This window comes from Daucus carota, chromosome 1, assembly GCF_001625215.2.
Source record: "Daucus carota subsp. sativus chromosome 1, DH1 v3.0, whole genome shotgun sequence".
NCBI lineage: Eukaryota > Viridiplantae > Streptophyta > Magnoliopsida > Apiales > Apiaceae > Daucus > Daucus carota.
In genome coordinates, this window is record NC_030381.2 from 49,679,128 (window position 1) to 49,703,925 (window position 24,798).

At 35.7% G+C, this 24,798-nt stretch overlaps 6 protein-coding genes across 14 annotated transcripts; 1 reads left to right on the plus strand and 5 right to left on the minus strand.

Annotated features, from left to right (window-relative positions):
* Nucleotides 1–12: 12 nt before the first annotated feature.
* On the minus strand, nucleotides 13–3,987 carry LOC108224029 (putative receptor-like protein kinase At3g47110). Its single transcript, XM_064086979.1, has 4 exons — nucleotides 3,727–3,987; nucleotides 3,355–3,492; nucleotides 2,641–2,831; nucleotides 13–1,303 (listed from the first exon to the last, which is right to left on the minus strand). The coding sequence occupies exons 1-4, from the start codon at nucleotides 3,985–3,987 to the stop codon at nucleotides 13–15; spliced, it is 1,881 nt and encodes a 626-aa protein (XP_063943049.1).
* LOC108199224 (uncharacterized) lies at nucleotides 2,421–8,812 on the minus strand. Of its 5 annotated transcripts, none has more exons than XM_064085913.1 (7): nucleotides 8,301–8,812; nucleotides 7,721–8,218; nucleotides 7,464–7,589; nucleotides 7,130–7,357; nucleotides 3,727–4,034; nucleotides 3,355–3,492; nucleotides 2,426–2,944 (listed from the first exon to the last, which is right to left on the minus strand). In XM_064085913.1, the coding sequence occupies exons 1-4, from the start codon at nucleotides 8,733–8,735 to the stop codon at nucleotides 7,136–7,138; spliced, it is 1,281 nt and encodes a 426-aa protein (XP_063941983.1). In that variant the 5' UTR covers nucleotides 8,736–8,812; the 3' UTR covers nucleotides 2,426–2,944; nucleotides 3,355–3,492; nucleotides 3,727–4,034; nucleotides 7,130–7,135. The 5 variants fall into 5 exon arrangements, with proteins under 5 accessions (XP_063941984.1, XP_063941983.1, XP_063941982.1 ...); XM_064085912.1 differs by having other exon boundaries at nucleotides 2,428–2,944; nucleotides 3,727–4,151; XM_064085911.1 differs by having other exon boundaries at nucleotides 2,428–2,944; nucleotides 3,727–4,206.
* A 1,210-nt stretch (nucleotides 8,813–10,022) lies between these two features.
* On the minus strand, nucleotides 10,023–14,300 carry LOC108215028 (uncharacterized). Of its 2 annotated transcripts, XM_064085915.1 has the most exons (5): nucleotides 13,334–14,300; nucleotides 12,201–12,960; nucleotides 11,319–11,395; nucleotides 10,957–11,090; nucleotides 10,024–10,502 (listed from the first exon to the last, which is right to left on the minus strand). In XM_064085915.1, the coding sequence occupies exons 1-5, from the start codon at nucleotides 13,548–13,550 to the stop codon at nucleotides 10,500–10,502; spliced, it is 1,191 nt and encodes a 396-aa protein (XP_063941985.1). In that variant the 5' UTR covers nucleotides 13,551–14,300; the 3' UTR covers nucleotides 10,024–10,499. The 2 variants fall into 2 exon arrangements, with proteins under 2 accessions (XP_063941986.1, XP_063941985.1); XM_064085916.1 differs by lacking the exon at nucleotides 10,957–11,090 and having other exon boundaries at nucleotides 10,023–10,502.
* A 213-nt stretch (nucleotides 14,301–14,513) lies between these two features.
* Nucleotides 14,514–17,914, minus strand: LOC108215042 (uncharacterized). 3 transcript variants are annotated; one of them, XM_064085917.1, is made up of 4 exons: nucleotides 17,496–17,914; nucleotides 15,895–16,654; nucleotides 14,946–15,046; nucleotides 14,514–14,716 (listed from the first exon to the last, which is right to left on the minus strand). In XM_064085917.1, the coding sequence occupies exons 1-4, from the start codon at nucleotides 17,716–17,718 to the stop codon at nucleotides 14,655–14,657; spliced, it is 1,146 nt and encodes a 381-aa protein (XP_063941987.1). In that variant the 5' UTR covers nucleotides 17,719–17,914; the 3' UTR covers nucleotides 14,514–14,654. The 3 variants fall into 3 exon arrangements, 2 of the variants coding, with proteins under 2 accessions (XP_063941987.1, XP_017242859.1); XM_017387370.2 differs by having other exon boundaries at nucleotides 14,842–15,046; nucleotides 17,496–17,912; XR_010288152.1 differs by lacking the exon at nucleotides 14,514–14,716 and having other exon boundaries at nucleotides 14,909–15,046; nucleotides 15,810–16,654.
* A 1,797-nt stretch (nucleotides 17,915–19,711) lies between these two features.
* On the plus strand, nucleotides 19,712–20,854 carry LOC108202563 (stem-specific protein TSJT1). The gene is made up of 3 exons (XM_017371025.2): nucleotides 19,712–19,938; nucleotides 20,026–20,387; nucleotides 20,467–20,854. The coding sequence occupies exons 1-3, from the start codon at nucleotides 19,712–19,714 to the stop codon at nucleotides 20,664–20,666; spliced, it is 789 nt and encodes a 262-aa protein (XP_017226514.1). The 3' UTR covers nucleotides 20,667–20,854.
* On the minus strand, nucleotides 20,835–24,509 carry LOC108202549 (F-box/kelch-repeat protein At3g17530-like). 2 transcript variants are annotated; one of them, XM_064085918.1, is made up of 2 exons: nucleotides 22,559–24,509; nucleotides 20,835–21,029 (listed from the first exon to the last, which is right to left on the minus strand). In XM_064085918.1, exon 1 carries the CDS (start codon nucleotides 23,805–23,807, stop codon nucleotides 22,578–22,580), a length of 1,230 nt encoding a protein of 409 aa, XP_063941988.1. In that variant the 5' UTR covers nucleotides 23,808–24,509; the 3' UTR covers nucleotides 20,835–21,029; nucleotides 22,559–22,577. The 2 variants fall into 2 exon arrangements, with proteins under 2 accessions (XP_063941988.1, XP_017226493.1); XM_017371004.2 differs by having other exon boundaries at nucleotides 20,835–21,044.
* Nucleotides 24,510–24,798: the final 289 nt, after the last annotated feature.

Below are 24,798 nucleotides of genomic sequence, written 5' to 3' on the forward strand. Positions count from 1 at the left end.
GTAAAGGGTATATCACCCCCTGAATTTGTTGTACGAGATATCTAGTGCAACTAAATGCTTGAAGCTCCCAATGTTGGATGGTAGTCGTCCTGTGAATAGATTTTGGTCCAAATATAGGAAAACACAGTGCGACGAAAGTCCAACAATTTGCTCAGGTATTACACCTCCAAGGCGTCTGTTAGTGACTGACAGTTCCTGTAAACTCGAGATATTAAACAATCCAGTAGGTATGCTCCCCTGGAGCATATTATCTTCCAAATGGAGAACAATTAATTGAGTAACGTTACCGATGGAAGGTGGTATCGCTCCTGAAATTTTATTTCCACTCAAATATAGATTGCCTAACTTAGTTAGATCTCCAATTGATGCTGGAATTGTCCCTGTCAGTAGATTGTCATCCAACTGAAGTACCGTCAAGTTCACAAGTTTTCCAATTTCACGGGGTATGCCTCCATAGATGTCGTTTGTGAACAAGTACAGTTTCTCTATTGAGGTGGAGAGGTTTACGATGGAATTTGGGAGCTCCCCTCTTAAACCATTCTTATATAAGATTAATTCATATAGATAGGTACAGTTGACCAGAGAACTGAAGAAGGTCAGGTCATTGGACCGCTGACTGTCTCCAAGTGGATTGTTACCCAGGTTTAGCACTTGAAGATTAGATAAGCTTCCCAAATTCATCGGTATAGGACCCGTAATATTGTTATGATCTATGACAAAGATGGCAAGGTTGGATGCATTGATTATTGATGCAGGAAGCGGCCCAGAAATTCTGTTATCTCCAATGTAGAACTCTTGCAGCTTGGGAAGGTTGAAGCCCAAATCTGCAGGAAGCGTGTCTTCTAACTCGTTACTGTTTAAACCAACAACAGAGAGGGACGATACGTTGTAAAGGCACAGGGGAACCCTACCCGACAAATTGTTAGTTGATAAGTCAAGATAGCCTAATTTTGTAAGATGAGCAACTTCCAGAGGTATCGCCCCTGCTAGGTTGTTACTGCTCAGACTAAGCAGGCGGAGAGTCGATACATTACCAATGGAAGGTGGAATTGATCCGGTAAAATGATTGCTTCCAAGATTAAACAAATTAAGCCTAGGCCAAGAAGCAAACTCTGTAGGTAGCTTTCCTTTAAGATCGTTGTGGAACAGGCTGATGTTTCTGATATCTACGCAGTAACTCAAATTGGCAGGAAATCCACCTTCAAAATTGTTGTATTTTAGATAGAGATATTGTAGGCGAAACACTTGACCAATTTCATTTGGGATCGGGCCATGAAAGAAGTTGTCGTGGAGGTAAATTACCCTGAGAAAGGACAGGTTTCCAATATGAGGAGACAATGTACCCACTAAGTGTCGCGAGGAGAGATCAACTGATCAAGTGCAGTCACCCTCTGTCGTCTGCTGCTGCATGTAACACCTTTCCACAGACAGAAGTGGATTGAATTGTTCCACGAGGATAGCACACCCAACGGGTCAGCTGTTACTGAAGACTTGAAAGAATACAAAGCTTGTTGATCCGTGACATTGTTTGAATAAGAATATTAAATATACAAATCTTAAGGTTGCTGATATCAAAATTAAGAGAATGTTCAATTTGAGAAAGCTGAAAATCATGGTTGAACAATAAAAAGAAGAAGAAAGATTACTTGCAGGGACGATTATGAAGTATTGGTTGTGCAGAACCCCAGATAGAGCTTTTGTGGTGTAAGTGTGGGAGATTTTTGGTGTCGGTAGTGGCCTTGCTTATCTCTAGACTCCCGTACGCGACTTCTGTTAAAATTGGGCCCGGAATGACTTTACAAGTGAAGCAAAATTGAGAAAGGCTAATTGCCTGCTCAATCTGGCAAAGGTGACTGATTTGAGTTATTGTCAAATATATTTAAGTAGGCTATTGTCAAACTTTGCTGCAGATGTATTGACACGGTCGTGTCCTTGTGTTACAGTTTTCAAACATTTTGAATCACTCTACATAAACCAACAGCAAGCAAAAGTTTATATAGCATATCAATGCTATATAAATCTTTGATGTAAAATATGGTTTAAAGGTCAACTCATAAACAAACTTTTCTGATTCTTACATACTTGTGTGTCTAAACTCTAAAGTAGCAGCAAAATGACTGACTGAAATACGAAAATCTACTCTGCTAGAATATACTGGTTCAAATAGATTCCCCTGGCTAAAAGTCATATGGAGACGAAGGGATGTCCAGATACTGGTACCATATTCCCCATAAACTACAAATTCCATTACACAGTGTGTCACAGCATGTTCATATTGTATGTAATTGTATGCGATTGTATTTTGTAATTAATGCGATTGTATTTTGTAATTAATGCGATTATATTGTATGTAATTGAACCTGTAATCTTATGTTACTAACTCCAAAATTATAACCAAGTTATATTTTCCCTCTCTATTATATTTATTTATGTTAGTTTCTTTTACATCAAGATTATAATATATTATAATTAGTCGCTTTTTTTTTTCCTCATTTTGAATTTGTGTAATGCATAAATTCATGACAGCTTATGCGACATTATGTGTGAAATTAGAGATGATATATGTGATACTGCTGCAATTTCAGCTATTTATCTTTCTAGTAGCCATACATGTATAATTGTCTGCAACAACTTATTTACAAGTCATTTGCCAGGAGTCCTTCATATAATTCAACAAGAATGCAACCAGTGGTCCATAAATCTCTGGCACTATCACAAGAACTGGCACCGAGCAAGAGCTCAGGTGATAGGTACCAGAGAGTAACAACACGATTTGTAAATTGCCAGACTTGTGCTGGATCGTAATAGTATGCCAAGCCAAAATCTGCTATCTTCAAATTTTCATTATTGTCAAGCAAAAATTGGAGCCTTTAATGTCACGATGCAGAATGCCCTGACTGTGGCAATAGTCAAGTCCACAAAATAGCCTCATGCATCATTTGATCTGCAAAAGTTGAGTTCATGAATTATACATATGACGATGTAAGCTCTAAAACTTATATTTTAATTAATCATAGTCTCAAATACACCTCTAATAAGGCACAACCCTGTCTCAAATTGTGTTTCAACAAGTCTGAAGAGATCCGAGAAAATCTAATTTCACAATAAGAAAAAAATAGAGATATATCTTTTTTCTCTAAATATCATTTTACACCTAAAAGTGGAAGAAATTATCAAGGATTAACAACAACTAATTGGTTTAAGCCACCACCTTCATAATCAGATAAAAGGGAAAATTGAGGTATGTATATACTGTATTGATGAACCCACTTCCACAAACACACGAGCATTATGCGTGCATAGTTTATCATACAAACTCTGGCATAGCCTATTGCACATATTTTGCAGGAATACCTGAGGTTCTGTAGACTTTAGACCAGGGCGAAATGTAATTCCTGCAAGATTGTTGAATGTTATTTTCTTCAAAGCAACAATCTTCTTTTTTTCCAGATCAAGAGTCCGATAAACTATGTTATAATTGTCTTCTCTTATCTGCAAAAGAAAATAAAGTTGCTTAAATAAGATGTTTAATCAGTTAGTCATGAAAATCAAATATATAATTCAAATACAAATTTGTGCACAATAGGATAATCTATAATGACAGTAAAGCAACGATCCAACGCCTGGGAAGCAGTGTGTTGGTTAACTGTTCCCTGACACACTTGTCAGGGAACAGGACCCATGATAAAATACAACAAAGAGAGACAACATGGAAAAGGAGCATACATTATCTAAAATGTGAAAAGACTTCTCTTTTCTTGGCACCCACCCCATGAGATCTTCACCAACATCTTTAACCACCCATGAAGCCCACCCTACTGCAACCAACCCTGATTTACTACTTTTAGAAATTCCTCCGAAGCTACGATGGTACCCATGAAAAACACACTGTGCCTGATTCCTTTCATTCTCAATATTCCTAGCATGCACAGTGATCAGAGTGATTGCCTGCTTATCATTATACCTTGACCTCCCTTCACTAGGCATCGATAAACTTTTCACCGGCTTTTAGTCACGATCAACCTCAGGAGCAACTGATTTACAACATTGATTCAAAGATGCACCTTAAAACAATCAACCCCACGAAATAAAATAAATCCCTAACACTTTACTCCTAATACTCCTCTTCTTTGTTAAAAACACCCTGCAGCCTCACAAAACCTATTCAGTATCAATAACAATCATAATCCAATCAAGAAGAGTATCCTAAAAAACAAATAATTAATTAGATGCCATCTAATATAGAACAAAAATCGAACCGAGTACCGAAACCAGTAATAACAATCATAATCTACTCAGTAAGTGTACCTTTTGGAAGGAAATATATGAGTTACAGAAACAAGAATTCAGAGGTTTTGAGCTTTGTTGAAAATAAAGCCAAGTATACCAAGGGGATAATAAAATTTAGTGATGATCTCTATCCCAAAGATATCACTATTTATAACAAAATTGATTTATGTAAAACGTGTACGTGGAGGTGTATGTAATTATGAAATTTCGGCCGTTCTTGAGTAACGGATGCTTTATATAAAGAGAAGCCCACTGTTTTTATATAATAGTTGTTCCCGGATATTGTTCTCTTCTAGTCTCACATCTTGCGCGTGAACGTTCGCCGCTCTTAGTATATAATTTTTCCTATAAAAGAATGATTTAATAATTTTATTCCGGTAACAAGAGTAAAAAATCAACTTGATTACTGTTAATCCCTTTTATAAAATTTTAAAATTCTAGACATATTTTCCCTCATTCTTTCTCCAAATTTTCAGTTCCCTTATTTCATATGTTAAATCTAAATTTTAGATAACCAATATAAAGAATAATATATAAAAACAATATTATAATTCAAGAATAGTTATTATATATATAATTTTAGACAACAAGTGCAAAAAAAATGCAAAAAACATGTATGGAGATACTCGTGTATCCTCTTAAGTATGTTATATCTTACATAAAACTAAAATTAAAATAGGCGATATATTCATGAGATTAAATTTTCAGTGACTACTTAAAAATTCATTTGAATTAATCAATTTAGTTAATTATCTAAAATATAGATGATGAGTTGATATACAAAACACTATTCTCTATATCTATATCTCTAACATAATTGGACATATAATATAAAAGGTTAATATATAGATAAATAATTTATTCTCACCAATTTAACTAATTTAATCAGGATTGTATAATTGAATCCGCTTTTAAATTGGTTGATTTTGTTTGATTTTATAATAGTTTAATTTATTAATTTACATTATTTTATTTGAAAACAGTATATTATGAATGCGTCTTTATATAACAAATCATTGAAATTCAAAATTTCATGATTAATACATAAGCAAGGTTTCTAAAGAGCACAAGAAATAAATTATTATTTTGCTAAACTTATTTAATTAATAAGGATGATAAAGTAATACATGTTTAAAAACTAAATGTATTATAACTTTATAATAAATACTCTTATATTCTACGCGCCAGACAATGCAGTCAGATTAAACTCGGTCACCAAATTTCAGTTACACTTTGTAAAGATATATTATCATATCCATTACGTCTTCATACTTTTTGCTACTTTTACTTATCTTTCTATGTTTGAAGTTCGTTCTTATCACATATCTTTACTATTCATTCTTATCACAATATTACGTGGATAACTGCTGGATATGTGTTAATGTGATCTTCGATAGCAACTCTTTTGTAAACGTGTATGATATGGGTTACTATTCATTCCTATCACAATATTACGTGGATAACGGTTGGATATGGGTTAATGTGATCTTCGATAGCAATTATTTTGTAAATATGTACGATATGGGTTACAATACGGCCCTACACCCTACAATATTATGAACAATAAAGGCCCACAAGAAAACAAGCCCACTTATTAAGGTACATGTTTATAATTTATTAATCATTTTTGTAATAAATTAATAAGGATTAATGAAAGCCCAGTAGACGTCCACGATTGAGATACGTGGGCTGTGAAACCTCAAGGCACGATCCCAGCCCTGTCAGGCCCATACCTCAAATTCCTAGTCTAAATTGGCGTCTCATAAAAAGATCCAGAATCTTAGAATTCTAAATGGATTTTTATTCACAGTCTCACAGATAACTACTCGAGTTCTAAATAATCACCAACGACTGATCAAACATGAAATCTATCTTATTACAAACTTTAACACCTATTTCTACTCTATCTCAAACACCCGAAATATCTATATAAAAAAGTCATAGTCCTCAAAACTAGAACTAAATCTTTTGACTTGATTCTTTGCAAACACAAAGATACACAGATATCTCGTAAGCACCCGGTTTAGTCCCAAAATACGAGAGTGCAGCTAGATTAACGTCAATGAATAGAATTTTTTGATTATCAACACAAGTTAGTTCCATATTACAAATCCGGATCCGTCACTGTCAGCAATTATATACAGACACTGCTTTGCTAACAATATACCACATTTTTAAAAGATTGTGTAACAGCATAAAAAATTCGTGGAAAGAAGGAAAGTATAGGTCTTTTCGATTAAAATGTAACCAAAACAAAACATATCATATTGAACAGTCCCAGGATTAAAATGACAAACCTTGATGCCTCAACTCTTCAACAGTCCCAGGATGCACTCATATTTTAAGTTAACGGTCGAAAATAGCCATTTTCGACTAGAATTTGACGGTCGAAAATAGCAGCTTTTCTTGTAGTGCAAACTTCTGTTCTATATTTTCTTTTGCAGACGTAGTAGGTAATTTTCAAGCCACATGAATTAGTATAGCTGTATATTTTGTCATTTATTTATCCTTCATTACTGGTGTGCAGGTATTTAAAAATATGTAACCAGACAATCCGACAACTAAAATCAAAACTGAAAGAAACAGAACAACGTGTAATAACTAATAATAAGACACTGGGATTGAATCTAAGGTAAATTTGAATTCACCTAATTAATGTTGACCCTGAACATAAATTCCTAATTCCATCGTAGCATATAATTTATTTGTGAATCCAAAAAATTGTAGAAGGGAGCATTTTATATTCTTAATTCTACTAAATAACTGAACTGATTGGAAGAGCTAAATAATTACAGCAAAATAAAATGTTGGTAATCAGTGGATTGCATGATTGAATTACCTTTAGTCAGTTGCTCTTGACCCTGACAAATTTAATCCTTATCTTTGTAGTTGGGATCAGGGGAGACATAAATAATTTTGTTTCGAAGACTTGAGGATTCCCTTCGTCATCAAGTAAGGAGGCTTCAAATGTGACATAGTAAGTTGTCCCGTTTTCAGCATCCAATGTTCTCAATACATCAATCACACGGAGAACTTTAACTTTGTCATATATTTCATCATCTTCATCCTGTGCATTTGCATATGTATATATAGTTTAATTATGATTAGATTACAACAATAGTAATATGGGGTTTAAAAAGTAAAAGAAATGTAGAAGAACACTTGAGACAAACCTTATCACTGTCAAACCGGTGGAGAGCAATGTTATACTGGTGGAGAACAAACTCACAGAGATTGAGGGGCAGATCAACGGATATCAGTGACAGCCAATCGGGATATGGTACTTTGGGTTCACAATACTACAGTGCCACACAATAAAGATAATATTATAGACAAATAACGGAAGACAAGCCCCTCATGATAAATAAAATCACATGTTTTTGTGTGTGTGTGTGTGTGTGTGAGAGAGAGAGAGAGAGAGAGAACGTACAAAGTGGAGAACATTAGCTGATTGTGGTTCTTTCTCATCAAAATCGGAGAGCTTTTCCATACTAAAGGGAAATACGGGGAGGAATCGCACACCCACATAATCAATTTCTTCCGGAGGGTCTATTTCTTCTCCTGACATCAATTTCCTAACAAGGACAATCTTAAAGGATGAATAGGGTACATCTGGTGGAAAAGCACAATCTAACACAGTTGCTTGGAATTGGTAGTCACCAGAAGAGGAGGCAGCCTGAAAACTGATATTCAAATCTGTACCAAAACAACCAAAACTCATCGCCTTCACCACTCGTACATTACCATAGCACGTACGCTTTCCCTGATAACTGTTGTACACCGCAACAGCCCACCGAGAGAGATGAAGCAGAGTAATCAAACGAGCTTTAGGGATCGTCACCTCGGGTGGTTTGTAATAACAGTATAAGTAACCAATACCAGTGAGCCCAAAATAATCTCTGTATGGATACGACCCAACATCAAAACCCTAATTACAAAAATTACAAAAAATTCAACATACATCCACAGAGCCAAAAATATAAAGAATTTAGGAAGAGATTAATACATACACGGCTTTTCGCTTCGTCTCTGTGGTATCGTCTCATATCTTTTTGATATTCTCTCGTAGCGATTTTTTCGTCCTCGCTAAGTTTGATATAATCATCAATACTGCGGTACACAAGAGCTTCTTGATCATCTTTTTCAAAATCTCCAGTAAATTTGTATCTTTCCTCGTATGTTTCCTCTTGAACCTTAACTGCTCTGAGAAATTGGGGATACAAGTCCTTCCTCCACATCTGGCGACTCGGGGGAACATGTACATGATCAGGGGGGTTTCCTTTTTCTTCCAAGAAGTCCTTGGCGAATGGAAAGTTACGCCTGTAATCAATGGCTGCTCTGTCGATGCGCGGCCTCGTTCCCGTCTTTCCCCAAATTTCCACTTCGAGTTCTTCGTCCGTCAGCTCACTAATCTTCCTTATTCTCTTCTCGCCACCGCTCGCCATTGTCGAACCCTAATTGCTTTCCTGCGTTCAGGTATACATGAGGCCCGTTTTTGGCATGAGTTAAAACTTACGAGTAGTACGTGGATGATCATGTTAGTTTGAACTTTGAATATAATGGTTAAGATTTTTATAATAACAAAAAATATTTATATCTAAATAAAAAATTTATATTTTATTTTTCAAGGTCCTATACCATATTAAACTTCATCTTCTCGTACTGTAGGCACAGCTTATATTGCATTTCGTGAGGGTTTGAAGGGCATGAATGTGTGCCATGCCATATTAAACTTCATCCTCTCATAGTATAGATTAGGCCTGGCAATTTGACACGTAAAACGCTAACACGAAACGAAACGACACGAAAAAAATGGATATGGGTTTTGATTTTCGATACACGAAACACGAAAGTACACGAACACGAAATTACACGATAGATTTCGTGTCGGATATGGGTTTTCATTTGGGGTACACAAAATACACGAAAGTACACGAAATATTTGTAGATTATATTTATTATATATATGTAATGATATATTAAAGAGTTAATTGCAATTGGCACCCCCTTGGTTTCGGCTTATTACACATTGCACCTAATAGTTTTGAAAAATACACTTTGCAGCCCCAGACTTTTAACCCGTAGACACTTTGCACCCTTTCCGTTAATTTCTGCCGTTACCGTTAACTTTTGTAGGGGCATTTTGGGAAATTTAATTATATTTAATTAAAATCAGACTTTTATTTAAATTTTCTGACCATCTAAACGATATTTTTCAGAAAAACTTAAAGAACGAAAGTTGTAGAGAATAAAAAGATCTTTTTAGAACAATAAGGTTCAAAATTTAAATAATTATTTAAAAACGATTGTTCATTTTTACAAGATTGCTAATTTTTGAATTTTTTAAAAATAATTATAAAAAGAATTACGAAAGTTTTGAACCTTGTAGTTCTCTTTTTCACTACTTTATACATATTTTTTAACCTCCGTGCCCAACCCATTTGATAAGAAATGGGAGGGACGGAGGGAGTATTTAAGTAGGTTTATTGACAAAAGCGCGGCTATTGTCATACTTTGCTGCAGCTGAATTGGCACGGTGTGTTTTTATGTTACAGTTTTCAAACATTTTGAATCACTCTACGTAACTAATCTGAGATGACCACACGACAGAAGATCAGGCCATCTAGACCACCTTTTGTTGGTTTTTTGTGGTTACCATGTAATTACAATGAAAATTCTTACAAGTTAAATAAAGACAATGAAATATCATATGGTTTAAATGTCAACTTATGAACAAAATTTCATGATTCTTATATCCTTGTCTAAAGTAGCAGCAAAATGACTGACTGCAATTACGACGAAGTTTACTCTGCTAGAAACTACTAGTTCAAATAGATTCCCCTGGCTAAAAGCCCTGTTGAGAAGAAGGAATGTCCAGATACTGGAACCATATTCCCCAACTACAAATTCCCTTACACAGTTTGTCACAGCTTAAGGTCACTTGACAGGGTGAATGACCCAGACACTGTAATAGCATAAGATAATGGTTTACATTTGCACTAAAAATGTTAAAAAAGTTCCATTACAGGATAACCGACATATATATCACTAAAAATCAAGACAAGGCATATATATCAAAGTGGTAAACTGACATCTATTACAGATAACAACTGTCTTTGAAACATACATTTACTCATAAACTTCTCGGTGATGCCACCTAGATCAGCATTCCACCACCTCTGCCTAATCTGCTTGATTATGTGCTTCTACTACTGCAAGTAGAGAGAAGTTGTAATATATTAATACATTATTTAGCATCAGGATTTAATAGAATAGCTATACACTGCACATATAATGGTTGTCAAGAAACAGCAGTCAATGTTGTCGTGACAAAATTCGCACATTCACTTTAGCCATGGAATTAAACACACCACTTGGGATTCCTTAAAATCCATCGGTCACAACACATGTATAAATACCTGTATGCATGGAGTCGTATATATAGTTCATTAACTCGAGAGTCCTTTGAGTTTAAGTCTGTGTAGTAAGCCAGAACTAACTACTGAGTATAGAGTAAATCCAGTGAATTTCCATGTCCCTTAATGGAAATGTTTGTTATATCATATATGAATGAACGTAGCTAAACTATTTAATGCTAATGACTAATGCAAAACACCATATTTCATCATTATAATGCATTCTTAAATGGGAGTAGTTTCTATATACCAAGAACATATCAAGAGACGGGTCACAACACCAGGATTGTTGTGTTGCAGACGGCGAGGTCATTCCAGGAGAAGCACCAATAGCAGGTCCACAAGCTTGAGTTTCAGAAGAAACTCCAATAGGTTGAGGTGACACTGGTGGTGTGACAAATTCAAAGTCAGACCTGAATATTATGGTAACAAAAAACAAGCTAGAAAGGAAATAAAAGAGAAGGCTGTATGTTTCAAACTAGGAAGACATTGTTTCATATTGAGCTTTGGAATTTTCAAGTATACTCTTAAGTACAAAGGATGTACACCAAAAAACAAAACATAAAGCAAATGGAAGATCATTTTTTAATGGCTTTGTTAGCTGGGACAAACCTGTTGAAGGTGCCTTAGTCAATCCAGCAGTAGAGAAACTAGTAGTTGATGGTGCAGCAGCCTGATTTGAAGGTGACCTACAAATAAATTTATCTTTCAGATTAGAGGAGGCAAGCCAGAAAGAGAAGCAAAGTCAAAAAATCATTTATCAGTAGAAAGGTGAAAAGTGGTAAGATTTCTTTCGCCAAGTTGAAACTTGCAAGTTGCAACTATATACTTACATTTGTGGAAAGGAATACTAGAATGTTATTTTACATTGGTAAAACAGATTAACTTATCCGTTTAATAACACTGGAAAATTGATATTAAAACTTATCCAGTTATCCTTCAACCTTAAATTGACAATAACTGAAAATGTTCATGTACAAACAGATGACCCAATATATGTTTCAGTAAATTCCAATCTAAACAATTAGCTCTTTCCAATTTGAAGCACCCTGTTGTACATGTGGATAACAAATTAAATATCAGGCTTAAGGTCATAATGAAGTTTTAGTTATAAGTAACTATCATACCGAAACAACAGTCAGCATTACCATGATAAATTATATAAAATGAAGGGTCATATATTGCTCCCTTTTTTATGCTCCACTCAACCATACCCTAAAAATTACAAGGATTGCCGAAAAAAATCATGAAAGTAAACAAAAAGAAACTTCAGTGCTCTCCAATGATCTGAATGTCACACACAATAACAACAGCATATTCAGAAACAACAATGTAAAATATAATGTGTATTGTGCATATAGATATGTACCCAAAATCTCAACGAAAGGAAGAACTTTCAACAATCCCCTCCCTCATCCCCAAAACAGAATCAAAAAGCAGAAAATAGTGTTTTTTACTGATTGCTAGTAACACTCAGTAAAGTTATCCCATTACCTCCTCACCAACTGCAGCAAGTGATTACTCATCCTCTCAAATTCTTCTTTGGCAGCATCGTACTGAACATTGATCGCCTCAAGTGCCATAGAAGCCTCATTCTTCTCTGCGTCCAAATTTTGGATTCCAGCTTCAGCTTTTAAATGAACCTCTTTGCATTTATCTCTCTCCGCTTTCAAAGCCTCAAGTTTCTTTTCCTCCTCAAACAACTCCTTTGTAATCGTAAGTAAGACAGATGTCAGCTCAGCTTTTTTAAACTTTAGAAGATCTACATGACTCGTAGTTCTCGACAGTTTGTCTTGAGCACTGAATAACTTGCCGGTCACATCATAAAAAACCTGCTGTTGCTTATTATAACGAGCCTTCAAGTCCCCGTCATTCCAATTTTCCTTGTCTTTAGCAGCAAATTCCAGCTCTTGCTGCTGTGCAATGAATTTGTAAACTTCCATGTTGAAAGTTCTATAATCATCCCCTAATTCTCTCAGTGCCCTGTAACACCTATTAGCAAGATCAATCTTGTCCTCTGTCTTCAATTTCTCAGTAGAACATGTGAGACGGGCCACCAACTGAGATTTCAATACAAATGCTGCATTCTCCAGATGTTTACGATCCTCAGGTAAAACCTCTTCTCGAGAATTTGGTTTCATTGCATGTTCAAGCAGGAAAAGAAGGTCAACTTTTGGCTTCTCTTCAATCGGAGAAGCAGGAAGCTCCACTACTGGTACTTCATCCCTAGTTTCTACAGGTTGCATTTTCTGACCTATATGAGGCATTATTATATAACATATTATAAATACCACCACTTCATTTCATTCAAATATTGAATATAAATCAATAGTCATACAAAATCATTGCTTTTTTGCCCTTCCAAAATTAACTGAACCAACTGAAAATAAAGCAATGCGAAACATATTTCGTGAAATGTACATCTTTTGCCACTAGGTAGAGGAGAGATTTATCATGAAAACATCCTATAACATTATTTCTTAACACAAATATTTTTCACAGAATCTTGCCCTAATCTTGAAATCTAATTTCTTTTACATTACTATGAGGCTATTAGCTACTTGCACTCAAACTGAAAAACATCATTTCACACACACACACAGAAACACACACATTTGGGGGATTACCAGCAGAAGGGGCTAGGTGGGTTTGATGTTGATCCTCCTCAACAGCTAAAGCTTTCTGCTTTCTCTTGTTATACCCACATCTCGCAATGCCCATTTCTCCCTGCACTTTGACCTCCTTTTCCGGCGAGAAAGCAACGGAACTCTGGCGAATCCTGGTTGATCTTCTTAGCTTTGATGTGTCTACACTCTGCTGCATTCCACATTTTCTCAAGCTCATCTTTTTCTTCCTGAAAAAGATATTGTAATACAAGAAAATTGTAATATATTATATATATTTTGGGGTTTGATAAATTTGAAATGGGAAGTTGCTGATCAGAGCTGCTTTAAAACAGTACAAGTGACAGCCATTACTCTGAAATATAATTACATTTGCATGCTGTTTGAAAGGGCATGTTTACAGGGTGTGCAGCAGAAATGTAATCAGAATGTATACCAGGAATAGAAAGACTAAAAGATTCCCGTCTTTTCAAATGTCTTTCTTTCATTTTATTTCAACTGTTACATTTAATTTATTGTTTTTGGATTATAATGGTAGTTCGATCTGGTCTACTCAGTACATGAAACTTTGCCTCGGAATAAACATTTCCCAGGTGTTTAAGTTGCATAAGTATATTTCCGGGAACTATAGAATGTGAACTTTGCGATTTGGTTCTGTCCCGGGAAAATTTAAGTTGCATAAGCGGGCCTGTTTGGGAACAAGAATCAGAAGCTGCTTCTGGCTTCTGCTTTTCTTGACCCGTTTGTGTAAAGAAGTAGAAGCACTTTTAAGAAGCTGAGAATGCTAGCTTCTCTCTCACAGCTTCTGCTTCTTTCCCAAACACTTTATTAACTTATTTACTTCTCACTTCTACCCCACTTCTCCACTTCTTTAATATAAGCAAGAAGTTACTTCTTTTAAGCTAACCCAAACGGCCCCACTATATTTCCGGGAAGTCGGGAACTATAGATTTAATTTTGCAGGAGAATGTTTTCTAGTTACATTTCAAAATTTTACTTCATAGCATAATCAGATCATTTGAGAATGAAAACTAGTATCAGTTAAGATCTCGTTTGGTCATGCATATCTTGTGGTTTCAGTGAACTTCAGATTTTGAATCGGATTACAGCTAATGTCAAATTAGAGTATTATAATCTAACACGAACCATCATCAAAATGCGACAGCATAAATAAATCTCTGAACCTAACACAACTTTTGCATGAAGCTTAAGCATGGAAGACTTCTGTAAATGAATTTTAAGTATCTTCTTCTGGGATAGGATTAAAACCCAGCAATTTCTTCAAAGTGTGTCAACCAAGTTGATGAGCAAAAACATTAATGCCTTAAGCCTTCCTCTGAATGTAAAGCATCTCAATAGAATTGTTGATCCATTCATATAGAGCGACTGAAAAGCAAACAAAAATCCATAAGTCTGTAAAAAATAACATAGAACCTTTTTAGTCATGCAACAGATCATCAGCTGAATACTTCAAATATAATAAGAGATGACCTACAACACCAGAATGGTACCTGTGTAGAAGATTAAGATGGTGAGGCGGAGGTCATTTAAAAAGAGGCACCAATTGCAGGTGCAGAAGCCTGATTTTCTGTGTGTTTGTTAGTTTGGAACAAACCTGTGGAAGGTGGAGTTGCCAATTTAGCAAAGAAACTAGTGGTTGATGGTTTGGTAGCCTGACTAGAGCGAGAAAAACCAACAAGCGATGGTCTAGATGGCCTGCATATACCAAAATCTTCCAGATTACATGAAGCAAAGCCGGAAAAAGGAAGCAAAGACAAAGAAGAAATCATCACAAAAACATGAAAACTAGTAATATTTCAGTAGCCAAATAGTACACTGCACATATATATAAATAAAACATGTTTTTGTACAGTTGTGCATAAAGAAATTTACGATATCAAATGGCTAACTTATCTCGTAATATTACTGTACCTTATACTACTATGTTTTATTTTTTAACAGTAAAGTCAACAACAAATGCAAATGCTAAGGTACAAGCAGATGATGTATAAATGATTCAGTAAATTTCAATATAAACAATAAGCGCACTCCAACTTGAAGCACTTGAAGCACTCCCATACGTGTTCTGACAATAAACAATTAACGATATACTAGAAAATAAGAATAAAACTGCTGGTAAAGTATTTACAAAATTGAATTACTATCTTACTTAAAATAACACTCGTAGTTATCATGCTAGACTATACAAAACTCAAAAAATTGTCTATCTATCTTCTCTTACACCAAATGTTAGAAATGAACCCTCAATTCATACATTACTATTCCAGATGCAAAAACATCTACATTTGTCCACCTAACAAACATGTGCTACCATTATGATTGTCAAAAACATGTAAAGCTATGACACTATCCAAAGATCTGAATATAAGAAGGGTGTGTCCAGAAACACCAAACAAAAGTTATTGTGTATCGAAGATACAAATTTGAACCAAAATAACTATAAGAATAAAAAATTTACCAATTAGAAGGCAGATCACAGTTTCCACTTTCCAAAACTTGGTGATGATTAGTATTTCAAAAGGTAGGTAAAGTTATCCCATTACCTCCTTATTGAGCAAAGCAAGTGCTTAGAAATCCTCTCAAATTCTTCCTTGGCAGTGTTATAACGTGCATTGATTGCCTTAAATGCCACAGAAGCCTCATTCTTCTCTGCGCCCAATTTTTCAAGTCCAGATTTGATCTCAGAATGGGACTCTTTGAATTGATCCCGCTCTTCTGTCAGAGTCTTAACTCTCTCTTCTTCCTCAGACAACTCCTCTGTAAGCATAAGTAACAGAGCTGTCAGCTCCTCTTTTTTAAACATCAAAAGTTCTGCCTGAGTCTTAGATCTAGACAATTTGTCTTGAAGACTGAACAACTTCTCAGTCACTTCAGACAGAAACTGCACTTGTTGAATATAACGAGCCTTCAAGTCCCCGTCGTTCTGATTTTCAATATCTTTAGCAGCAGATTCTACCTCTTGGTGTTGTGTAATTAGTTTATTAACTTGACTGCTAAATGATATATAATCATCTCCTAATTCTCTCAATGCAATGTAACACCTACTAGCAAGATTAACCATGTCCTCAGTCTTCAAATTGTCAGCAGAACTTGTGAGGCGAGCCACCAACTGAGATTTTAATACAGATGCTGCATTCACCAGATGTTGACGATCCTCTGGTAAAATTTCTTCTGGAGACTTTGGTTTCAATGCATGTTTACGCAGGACACGAAAGTCACATTTTGGCTTTTCTTCCTCCGGTGAAGATGGAATCTCCACCACCGGTATCCCATCCCTAGTTTCGCCAAGTGCCATTTCACAACCTATAATGAGCAAAACTATATGACCATATTGCTATTGCAACATCATTTCACTGCAATATGATTCACCTGGCAATCAATCATCTCGTAGTGGCTAACTTATAAACCATTATTTAACCATATAAAACCTAATTGTAGATAGCATATGATGGCACATACTCAAGTCATCTAAACAGAAGAAAGCAACTACCGTATTCGTATATGTAAACATAAACAATATACGGTTTGTCAGATATCTATTCAGTCCCATTAAATGGATTAGAGATTCATCAAGGAGATCTTAGAACTCTTATTGTCAGCACAAACATGTACCAAATTTCAGCCTCGTAGTTTTCTAGGATCTACTTCACTACTAACTTTGCATCTTTGCAATTCAAGGTTGTAAATCATATACACGGCCGAAACTAAAAGCCAATACATTCATTCTACTAGCATATTACTAACTAATTAAAGTCTTAACCATCCTAACTCTCAAAGATTTCAGCTACTAAGTCTGTCAACACCAAAGAAAAACATGATAAAAAATAGTACTTGCAATGCATAATAATATGCAACTACATCTGTTGTCAAACAGACAAACACAATCATATCTTTTGTTATTAAATTCTTATAGTTCATCACACAATCTTCACACCTGACCATCTTAGAAAACATTACTTTTCTCCCAAATATTCATCTCAGAATCTTACCCAAATCATAAAAATCCATGTGTTACATTACTATTAGTAATAGTCTATTACTCACCGCATTCAACAAAAACAGGCACATATAAAAAATAACTAAACTTCGAACATCGAAAAAAAATAAATTAACTGATGGAAAAAATAAACAAAAGGGGTGTTACCATTAGTGACCAGGGTGGGTTCTTGGAGCTGCTGGTCTTGTTGAAATGCAAAAGACTTGAGCTTTTTCTTGCTGCACCTTCCAATGGGATGTTTTCTTGGGACTTGTTCTTGGCTTTCCGAAGAGTCTGAGGCATAAGTGGTGACCACTGGACTCTGTCGAAGCCTGGCTGATCTTCTCACATTTGCTGTTTCATCACTCTCTTGCAATTTTCTTGAACTCATATTTTGTTTTCTTGAATGCAGCTGTTGTTTTTGTGTGTTTACTGTGTAGATATAAAAGGGGTTTGTAAATTTGATCCAACGGCTCCAAGGGGATTGTTGAAGAGGGTATGTTGACAGGGTGCAGAGCAGAATTGTGATCAGTTTTTTTACCCGGAATGGAAAAAATACAAGATGGCCATAGTTTCGGAATCATGTTGCTTTTGTTGGGGCGTCCTTTCCCATGATATATTTTCTAATAAACGGTGATACCCTCTTTCTCAAACTCGATGATTATTCACAGTTAATTATCGATTAATTCTTATTTCGTAATTCGCTGATAAATTCCATTAATTCTTAATTAATTTTTGTTCCGTGATTTCATCGATTAAGTCTGATTCTCGCTTTTTACAACATTGATGATACCGATTAATTCCTGTTCTATAATTCTAAACTGATTAAATTTTCGATTAATTACTAATCAATTTGAAAAATAATTCAATTAATATTTGGTTAATCTTTATTTTGTATTTTCGTCATCAAATTTCCGTTTTTTACACTGCTGCGTATGGTTATGTAACAAATATCATAAATTTTCTTATTCTAAAAAATTTCACAGGATCTGACAACTTTTTCCGAATACATGCTAGCTCTATGTTCTGGACTAGCTCTTTGCAATTTGCATTGTTTCGAGAATTCAACACATCACGTGGGTAAATTAATTATTTCAGACAATAAACTACGTCTGTAGCTGCTCCCTATATTTTTTTTTATACGACGCTTTAATTTTTGGCACACATTTTTAAGTGCTTTGACCGGGTAGTTAAAAAAATTATTCTTTAAATTTTTTTTCTGAATAATAATATATAATCAAAATTTTTATTCAAAAAAAGGAAATTCAAAAGATAATATTTTTAACTACCGGGTTAAAGCACTTAAAAGTGTGTGCCAAAAGTAAAAGCATTATATAAAAAAAATAGAGGGAGTAGTTTATTAGAGCAACCCAATGGTGTTACCTGTTTTGAACCCCTAAAATATAATATATTAATGGTTACTTAAAATATAGGTAAGTAAAAAGTTGTTTTACTCCAACGGTATTCCTTATAATCAACTCAATATCTGGAAAAAGTAATATTTTATTAGAATTTCTATTATGATGGGGGAGATAAAAAAGGGAGGGAAAATGAAAAATGAAAGAAAATAAGAGAAGGAGATGAAGTGGAAGAAATAATTGAAATTTATAAATTTATTAAGAATTCAATACACAATTATCTAGAATAAATATATATTAGTTAAAATAATATTTTATACATTACTAATAAATACTTTTTCCTACATCACATTATTTTACACGTCAAACTCTTCCGCCGGACCTTTAACTTGATAATTGAGATAGTACTGTAATGGAGGTGGATTGGGAGATTGGTACAGAAAATAGTGTAAAGAAGGGAAGGTTCCATGAGTCCATGACCCAATGGATAGAAATAAAAAGAGTAGGATCGGTGTCATTGTCCAGCAATTTAACTCTACCTGTTGATAAATATCTCTTATGAGTTATGATTATCTTCTCCCATTTTTTTTCCCGGATTAAAAATCACTTTGTAAAGATTTTGTTGTTGGTAAAAACATGGTTCTCAAATCTACCTTGAGAAATAAATTTTAATATCAAAATAATATTATTTTTCTAGAAACTTTTTTATTTTGAACTTTCAAATTATTATTAAATATATGAATATACATTAATTACCGTTTTTGGATAAGATTATCTGGACCATATACAGATAAGATTTACAAACACTTTCTCTCTTTTTGACTAATCTAACATTATTTCACCTTCTTTCCTACACTATTCCACGTGTTGCAGATAAACTCAAATCTACATCTCAATTTCTTCCCCTGCATACCTATATATTTTACCCACCTTCTTCATCTCATTCATTCATTCATTTTCTTATCTCATTTACTCATTCATATTTCACACCCAAATCCGCGTGTTCTTCTTGAAATTGTAACAAAAATGTTGGGAATATTCAACAAGGAGTTGGTGAAAGCACCAAAGGAGCTCAATAGCCCTCTTCCTCCAATGGAAGGTTCTGCCAAGAGGGTGATTCACAAGCCCAAACAAGTGGCTCCTCAAGAGTCTTTGAAGGGGTTCTTGTCAGCTCATTCGAATGCTTTCTCTCTTTCCTTTGCAGACAATGCAGCTGCTCTTGCTTTTGCTCCTCCTGCTCACCCTAATCACAGGTTGGTTTGTTTCTACCAACATTTAATGAAAATCATGCATGTTTGATTCATGTTCTGATAGGGTGTATTGTTTGTGTGATGGTGTAGGTTGTTCAGTGGAGTGGATGACATATACTGTTCTTTCTTGGGGAGTTTGAACAATTTGAGTAGCCTTAACAAGCAGTATGGTCTGTCAAAGTGTGGGAATGAGGCCTTGTTTGTGATCGAGGCCTACAAGACTCTGCGCGATAGGGGTCCATATCCTGTGCACCAGGTTCTGAAGGATCTTGAGGGCAGTTTTGGATTTGTGCTGTATGACACTATGGCCAATACTGTGTTTGTTTCTTTGAGTGGTGATGGAGGCGTCAAGCTCTTCTGGGGCATAGCTTCTGATGGTTCTGTCATGATTTCGGATGATTTGGAGCTCATCAAAGCCAGTTGTGCTAAATCTTTCGCCCCATTCCCTACCGGTAAGTAATCAGATATCTTTATTATCAATTTATGATGTCTGTCTTTGAAAGATTCACTAATTTGGATTGGTTTGATCAGGGTGCATGTATCATAGTGAAGGAGGATTGATGAGTTTCGAGCATCCTACAAACAAATTGATGGCAATGCCGAGGGTAGACAGCGAGGGGATCCTGTGTGGATCAAATTTTAAGGTAGATGTTTACTCCAAGACCAAAAGCAGCATGCCGAGGGTCGGTAGTGAAGCCAATTGGGCAGCCGTTTGGGGACAAGAAGCCTAGATCATCTTGCTGTGATAATGCATTAGAAACTGATTCTTGACCAAGTTACTCCTGTTTTTCTTTCTCTTATGTTCTTATTGTTTTTTTATAAAGGTTTTCTTTTTCTGCTTTGTAAGATGTCCCGTGTTCCTGAGCTTTCTGTAAATAATTTGGTATTGAGAATGATAATTGCAACCATCCAAAGAACACATACTGCAGATAATCTGCCAGACATAACTACTTCGAGTTTACATTATGTGGAGCTCAAAAGTCACTCGATGAATTCCTCAGAGCAAAAGATAGCACTTTCAAAAAAAGTTCATATATATTCTGCACCTAATAGTAATAGAATTGCCGCGGCTTCCAAAGCAAGATCGGCAACATCTGCAATGCAAGTACCTGAGTTACAGCAACAAACATGATCAATCCATACTCAAACAATTACATATTGCTTGTAAGAGATTTGAATATGTTAGTAATATGATTGAATACAGCAGAAGACTTGATCTTAATTTGAATAATTCATTACACCTGAAGTTCAAGGTCCTATATTTCTCTCAGAACTGGTCTACATACAAAAATGAGAATTGCCTAGATTTCTAAAATAAAAACTGCATTAAGGTCACAATTCCAAGAATCGACAGAAACACAAATCATTAAATGGATTTGTAGTATAAAGATCTCTACACCCCAGTTCAACTCTATCGGAATTGATGTTTGTTATATGAAAAGGGCTATCTGATTTCATCATGATAACGCTAAAATGATTGATATAAGGCAAAGCTCTCCAATAAAGAAACAGCCTACGGGGACATTTGCTTTAAAGTTGTGAACTGTATCAGGCAGTTTGTCCGAACATCACAATATAATCACTTTCATTGTGAGAAACTGCAGTAAGTATATATGCAGATTAGCACCATAAAGTTAACATGTCCTGTATGTTTCTCTCAGCAGAGGTCACACCCTGACAGTTCTCAACATCTCTAAAATTAAAAATGGCATTCAGGTCTATCTAACAAAGGATCCAGTAAGAGACATGTCCGTAAAAGCATACAAAATTTCTTTCAAATAATGGACAAGTATCAGACTTCCCAAAATATTATAAAACACTTCAACTGTTAAGTTCTGTGTTCAAAGACTACTTGATAACCTTAGGTACTGACGACAGGTGATATAACTTCAAAATATAATCCACTTCCACTATATATGTTATAACGTTTACTACATGCAATATTGTCCATCTAAATATCTTCATTATAACTCTAAAACATTTGATATAGGTTGCAGCTCCTCATTCAAGTAACATGGACCTTATCTACTAGACAATTGTGAATATCTGGCAACTTGTCCAGAAACCTCATTCTTGTTACCTTTAACAGGGGGAACTGCAGTAGTTAAATATGCAGATTGGCATGTAACTATGCCGATTAGCATAGGACTTCCTACAAATCACTGACTTTGTCTAGGCGTGAGTACATGACAAATTATTTATCTAGAACTAACATAGAATGATACAGAACTTGATTAAAACCACTTAACTATAAATAGGGTAAAAAAAAACTGTTATTAACATATATAGGACAAGTAAACATACACAACTCAGTAGATTATCAAGTCAAACAAATTAACAACCACAATTCATAAAAACTGGTATTCTTTTCGAAGTTAAACACAGAAAGAGCAAGGGAGATAGTGTACATCATAAGTTATATTACTCAACTCAGCTACATTAATTATTAGCACAAATTAAAGAAGGAAAGAAGCATAAAAAGTTAAAAATTCTCACAGCTTAGGCGTAAAAGAAAATTGTATTACAATTATCCTGACACCTATGTTCTAAATAGTGAGAATATGATATATAAAAACCAATGATTATATCAGTACTTAGTAAATATAGATTGACATCTACTTACCTGCACAACACAAGATTCATCACTTTGAAAACTTCAGAATGGACTTCCCTCCCTCGTACATGACCAAACTCTCCGTGAAGGAAGTGTCTACAGTACAAGGCTCAGGAATTAACATGGGATCCTCTACACCCTTAGGCTTACCAAATCCAAGATTTTTGTAATGCATGGACTTCAGATTACATGATACTATGCTTGTAACATCAATACGGCTCGTTGAGGGACGCGTCTCTATTAGAATTGTCCCCTTGTTTGTAATATTGATTGGCCACCCAACTTCTCTTAATGCAGCTGTGAAACGCAAAATCCAAGAGACAACACCATTTTCCTTCCTCAACAACCATATACGGAGAGGATAGGTGACCCCTCTGTCAGTGCTCTGTGCATCAAAAACACAGAGAGCGAGTGAACCCTCGAACTGCACAAGCTTAGACAAGGCAGTTGTTCCTATACACTTTGAAACTATTTTCGGCACTTTGAGTTCCCCAAACACCTCATTTTCAAAGTCAAATGACAAAATCCACAGGTCTTTAATTTTATGAATACGACCATCTTCCCGAGTGTCAGGTGGTGTCGTTTCCAACCAGTAGAATCTACCATCAACATACACTCCATCACTCTGACCAATTCTTGGAACCACAGGGTCTTTAATCTTCCTCCACGTCTGTTTACTCAGACTATAAACCTCCGCCTTAGCGGGATTCATCTTGTTTATCACATCATAAACAACCCTCACCACTCTATAATCATTACTAGCTTGATTAAAACCCAACCCAGATATAAAATAGCTAATATAGGGGTCCTCAAAAAGTTTCTTGAAACAAGACGAAACAAGGGGTCGATGAGTTTTAACACAAGGGTTCCACAGATACAAATGCCGAGAAGCGTAAAAGGCATGTAAATCAGTCAACAACATAAGCCCATCAAGTGAATCAATGAGTTTCAAGCTCTTAGTCCTGGTAGTAAAGGGGAGCTCATATTTTTCGAGAACTTTCGAAGTTTCAATGGAGACTAACGAACAATGCTTCTCTTGAGAGATAACAGGAGGGATTACTAACACAACATTATCATCAGATTGTGAAATAGCATGCTTGATTTGAGCAGAAATGAAATGAGGGTTTGTTATTAGAGAGTACCATTTCTTGTTCACTGTTGTTGACCTGATTAGAGCTTTTACTGGGAGCCTGGAGAGGATGTTAGTGGCAGTTTCCTGAGAGAGATCATCAAACGATGTCGTACTGTTCCAAGCCATTTTTCTAAAAACCAGGGAGGGAGAGAGAGGCAGAGAGAGAGAGAGAGAGATATGCTTATTTTGATAAGCACAGGCACACACAGCTGCTTTAAATTTGTTAAATTTTGAACCTTGAGGTTTGGGTACATATAGTTACAGTTTTTGCATCTTGGTGTCAAACTTTATTAATGTTACTCTTTTCACTAGGGCTGGCGATTGCGGGTCGTGGGTCGGGTTCTTGTCGGGTCAACATCCTCGGGCAGTATTTTCAACCCAACCCGAACCCGACCCGAAAATTTAATGGGTACAGATGCCATACCCGAACCCGACACGATTTAATTTCGGGTCACCCGACACGACCCGAAATTACCAATTTCGAAACTGAAAAACTAAATCGCATACGAATCGGACTGGACTGGAGACTGGGGAGTGAAGATTCGATCCGGAGTGAGAGACTGAGAGGGGAGAAGATTGGAACTGATGGCTTTGATTTGAAGGCTGAAAGAAGAAACGACGGCGCGATCAAGAGTCAGTCGAGTCGACGGCGTGATTTTGAACCGGAGTGAGAGACTGAGAGGGGAGGAGATTGAAACTGATGGCTTTGATTTGAAGGTTGAGAGTCTTAAGAGTTGAGACATGAAGTTGAAGACAGATCTGTAAAATGAAACAAAATGAATAAGCAGTGTCTGTGGAGTGTGGGGTTCCGTGTATTGCATTTACATATAAACTTCTAAATATTAAATATATAATATATGCGGGTTGATTTCGGGTTACCCGAACTCGACCCGAAAATGACCCGATTTTTTCGGGTCAATTTTGGGTCGACCCGAAATCGACCCGAACCCGAAATACCCTGACCCGAATTCGTATTTTGCGGGTCGAATTCGTGTCGGGTCATCGGGTCGTGTCTGAAATTGCCAGCCCTACTTTTCACCATTTTACAACTATACTGTATTTAAGGGCAGGCCTTGGGGAAACAGCGTCTACTGAAGCCCTGAATTTTACATGACAA

Bases quoted from the DNA above. Each gene is read 5' to 3' on its own strand.
- LOC108224029 (XM_064086979.1), bottom strand. From the start codon at position 3,987: ATGCCTAGTGAAGGGAGGTCAAGGTATAATGATAAGCAGGCAATCACT. The intron at 3,493-3,726 runs GTATGCTCCTTT...TTTCTTTTGCAG, and splicing joins CTTTTCACATTTTAGATAAT to ATAAGAGAAGACAATTATAA. The intron at 1,304-2,640 runs GTAAATAAGTTG...GTCCTTTCTCAG, and splicing joins GGACTCCTGGCAAATGACTT to GGTAATTTACCTCCACGACA.
- LOC108199224 (XM_064085914.1), bottom strand. From the start codon at position 8,735: ATGGCGAGCGGTGGCGAGAAGAGAATAAGGAAGATTAGTGAGCTGACG. The intron at 7,590-7,720 runs GTACGTTCTCTC...GTGGCACTGTAG, and splicing joins CAGCTAATGTTCTCCACTTT to TATTGTGAACCCAAAGTACC. The intron at 7,358-7,463 runs GTTTGTCTCAAG...GCAAATGCACAG, and splicing joins ACCGGTTTGACAGTGATAAG to GATGAAGATGATGAAATATA.
- LOC108215028 (XM_064085915.1), bottom strand. From the start codon at position 13,550: ATGAGCTTGAGAAAATGTGGAATGCAGCAGAGTGTAGACACATCAAAG. The intron at 12,961-13,333 runs GTAATCCCCCAA...TGCCTCATATAG, and splicing joins CCACCTAGCCCCTTCTGCTG to GTCAGAAAATGCAACCTGTA. The intron at 11,091-11,318 runs GTTTGTCCCAGC...TCACACCACCAG, and splicing joins GACTAAGGCACCTTCAACAG to TGTCACCTCAACCTATTGGA.
- LOC108215042 (XM_017387370.2), bottom strand. From the start codon at position 17,718: ATGAGTTCAAGAAAATTGCAAGAGAGTGATGAAACAGCAAATGTGAGA. The intron at 16,655-17,495 runs GTAACACCCCTT...TGCTCATTATAG, and splicing joins ACCCACCCTGGTCACTAATG to GTTGTGAAATGGCACTTGGC. The intron at 15,047-15,894 runs GTAATGGGATAA...TGGTATATGCAG, and splicing joins TTGCTTTGCTCAATAAGGAG to GCCATCTAGACCATCGCTTG.
- LOC108202563 (XM_017371025.2), top strand. From the start codon at position 19,712: ATGTTGGGAATATTCAACAAGGAGTTGGTGAAAGCACCAAAGGAGCTC. The intron at 19,939-20,025 runs GTTGGTTTGTTT...GTGATGGTGTAG, and splicing joins CCTGCTCACCCTAATCACAG to GTTGTTCAGTGGAGTGGATG. The intron at 20,388-20,466 runs GTAAGTAATCAG...TGGTTTGATCAG, and splicing joins TTTCGCCCCATTCCCTACCG to GGTGCATGTATCATAGTGAA.
- LOC108202549 (XM_064085918.1), bottom strand. From the start codon at position 23,807: ATGGCTTGGAACAGTACGACATCGTTTGATGATCTCTCTCAGGAAACT.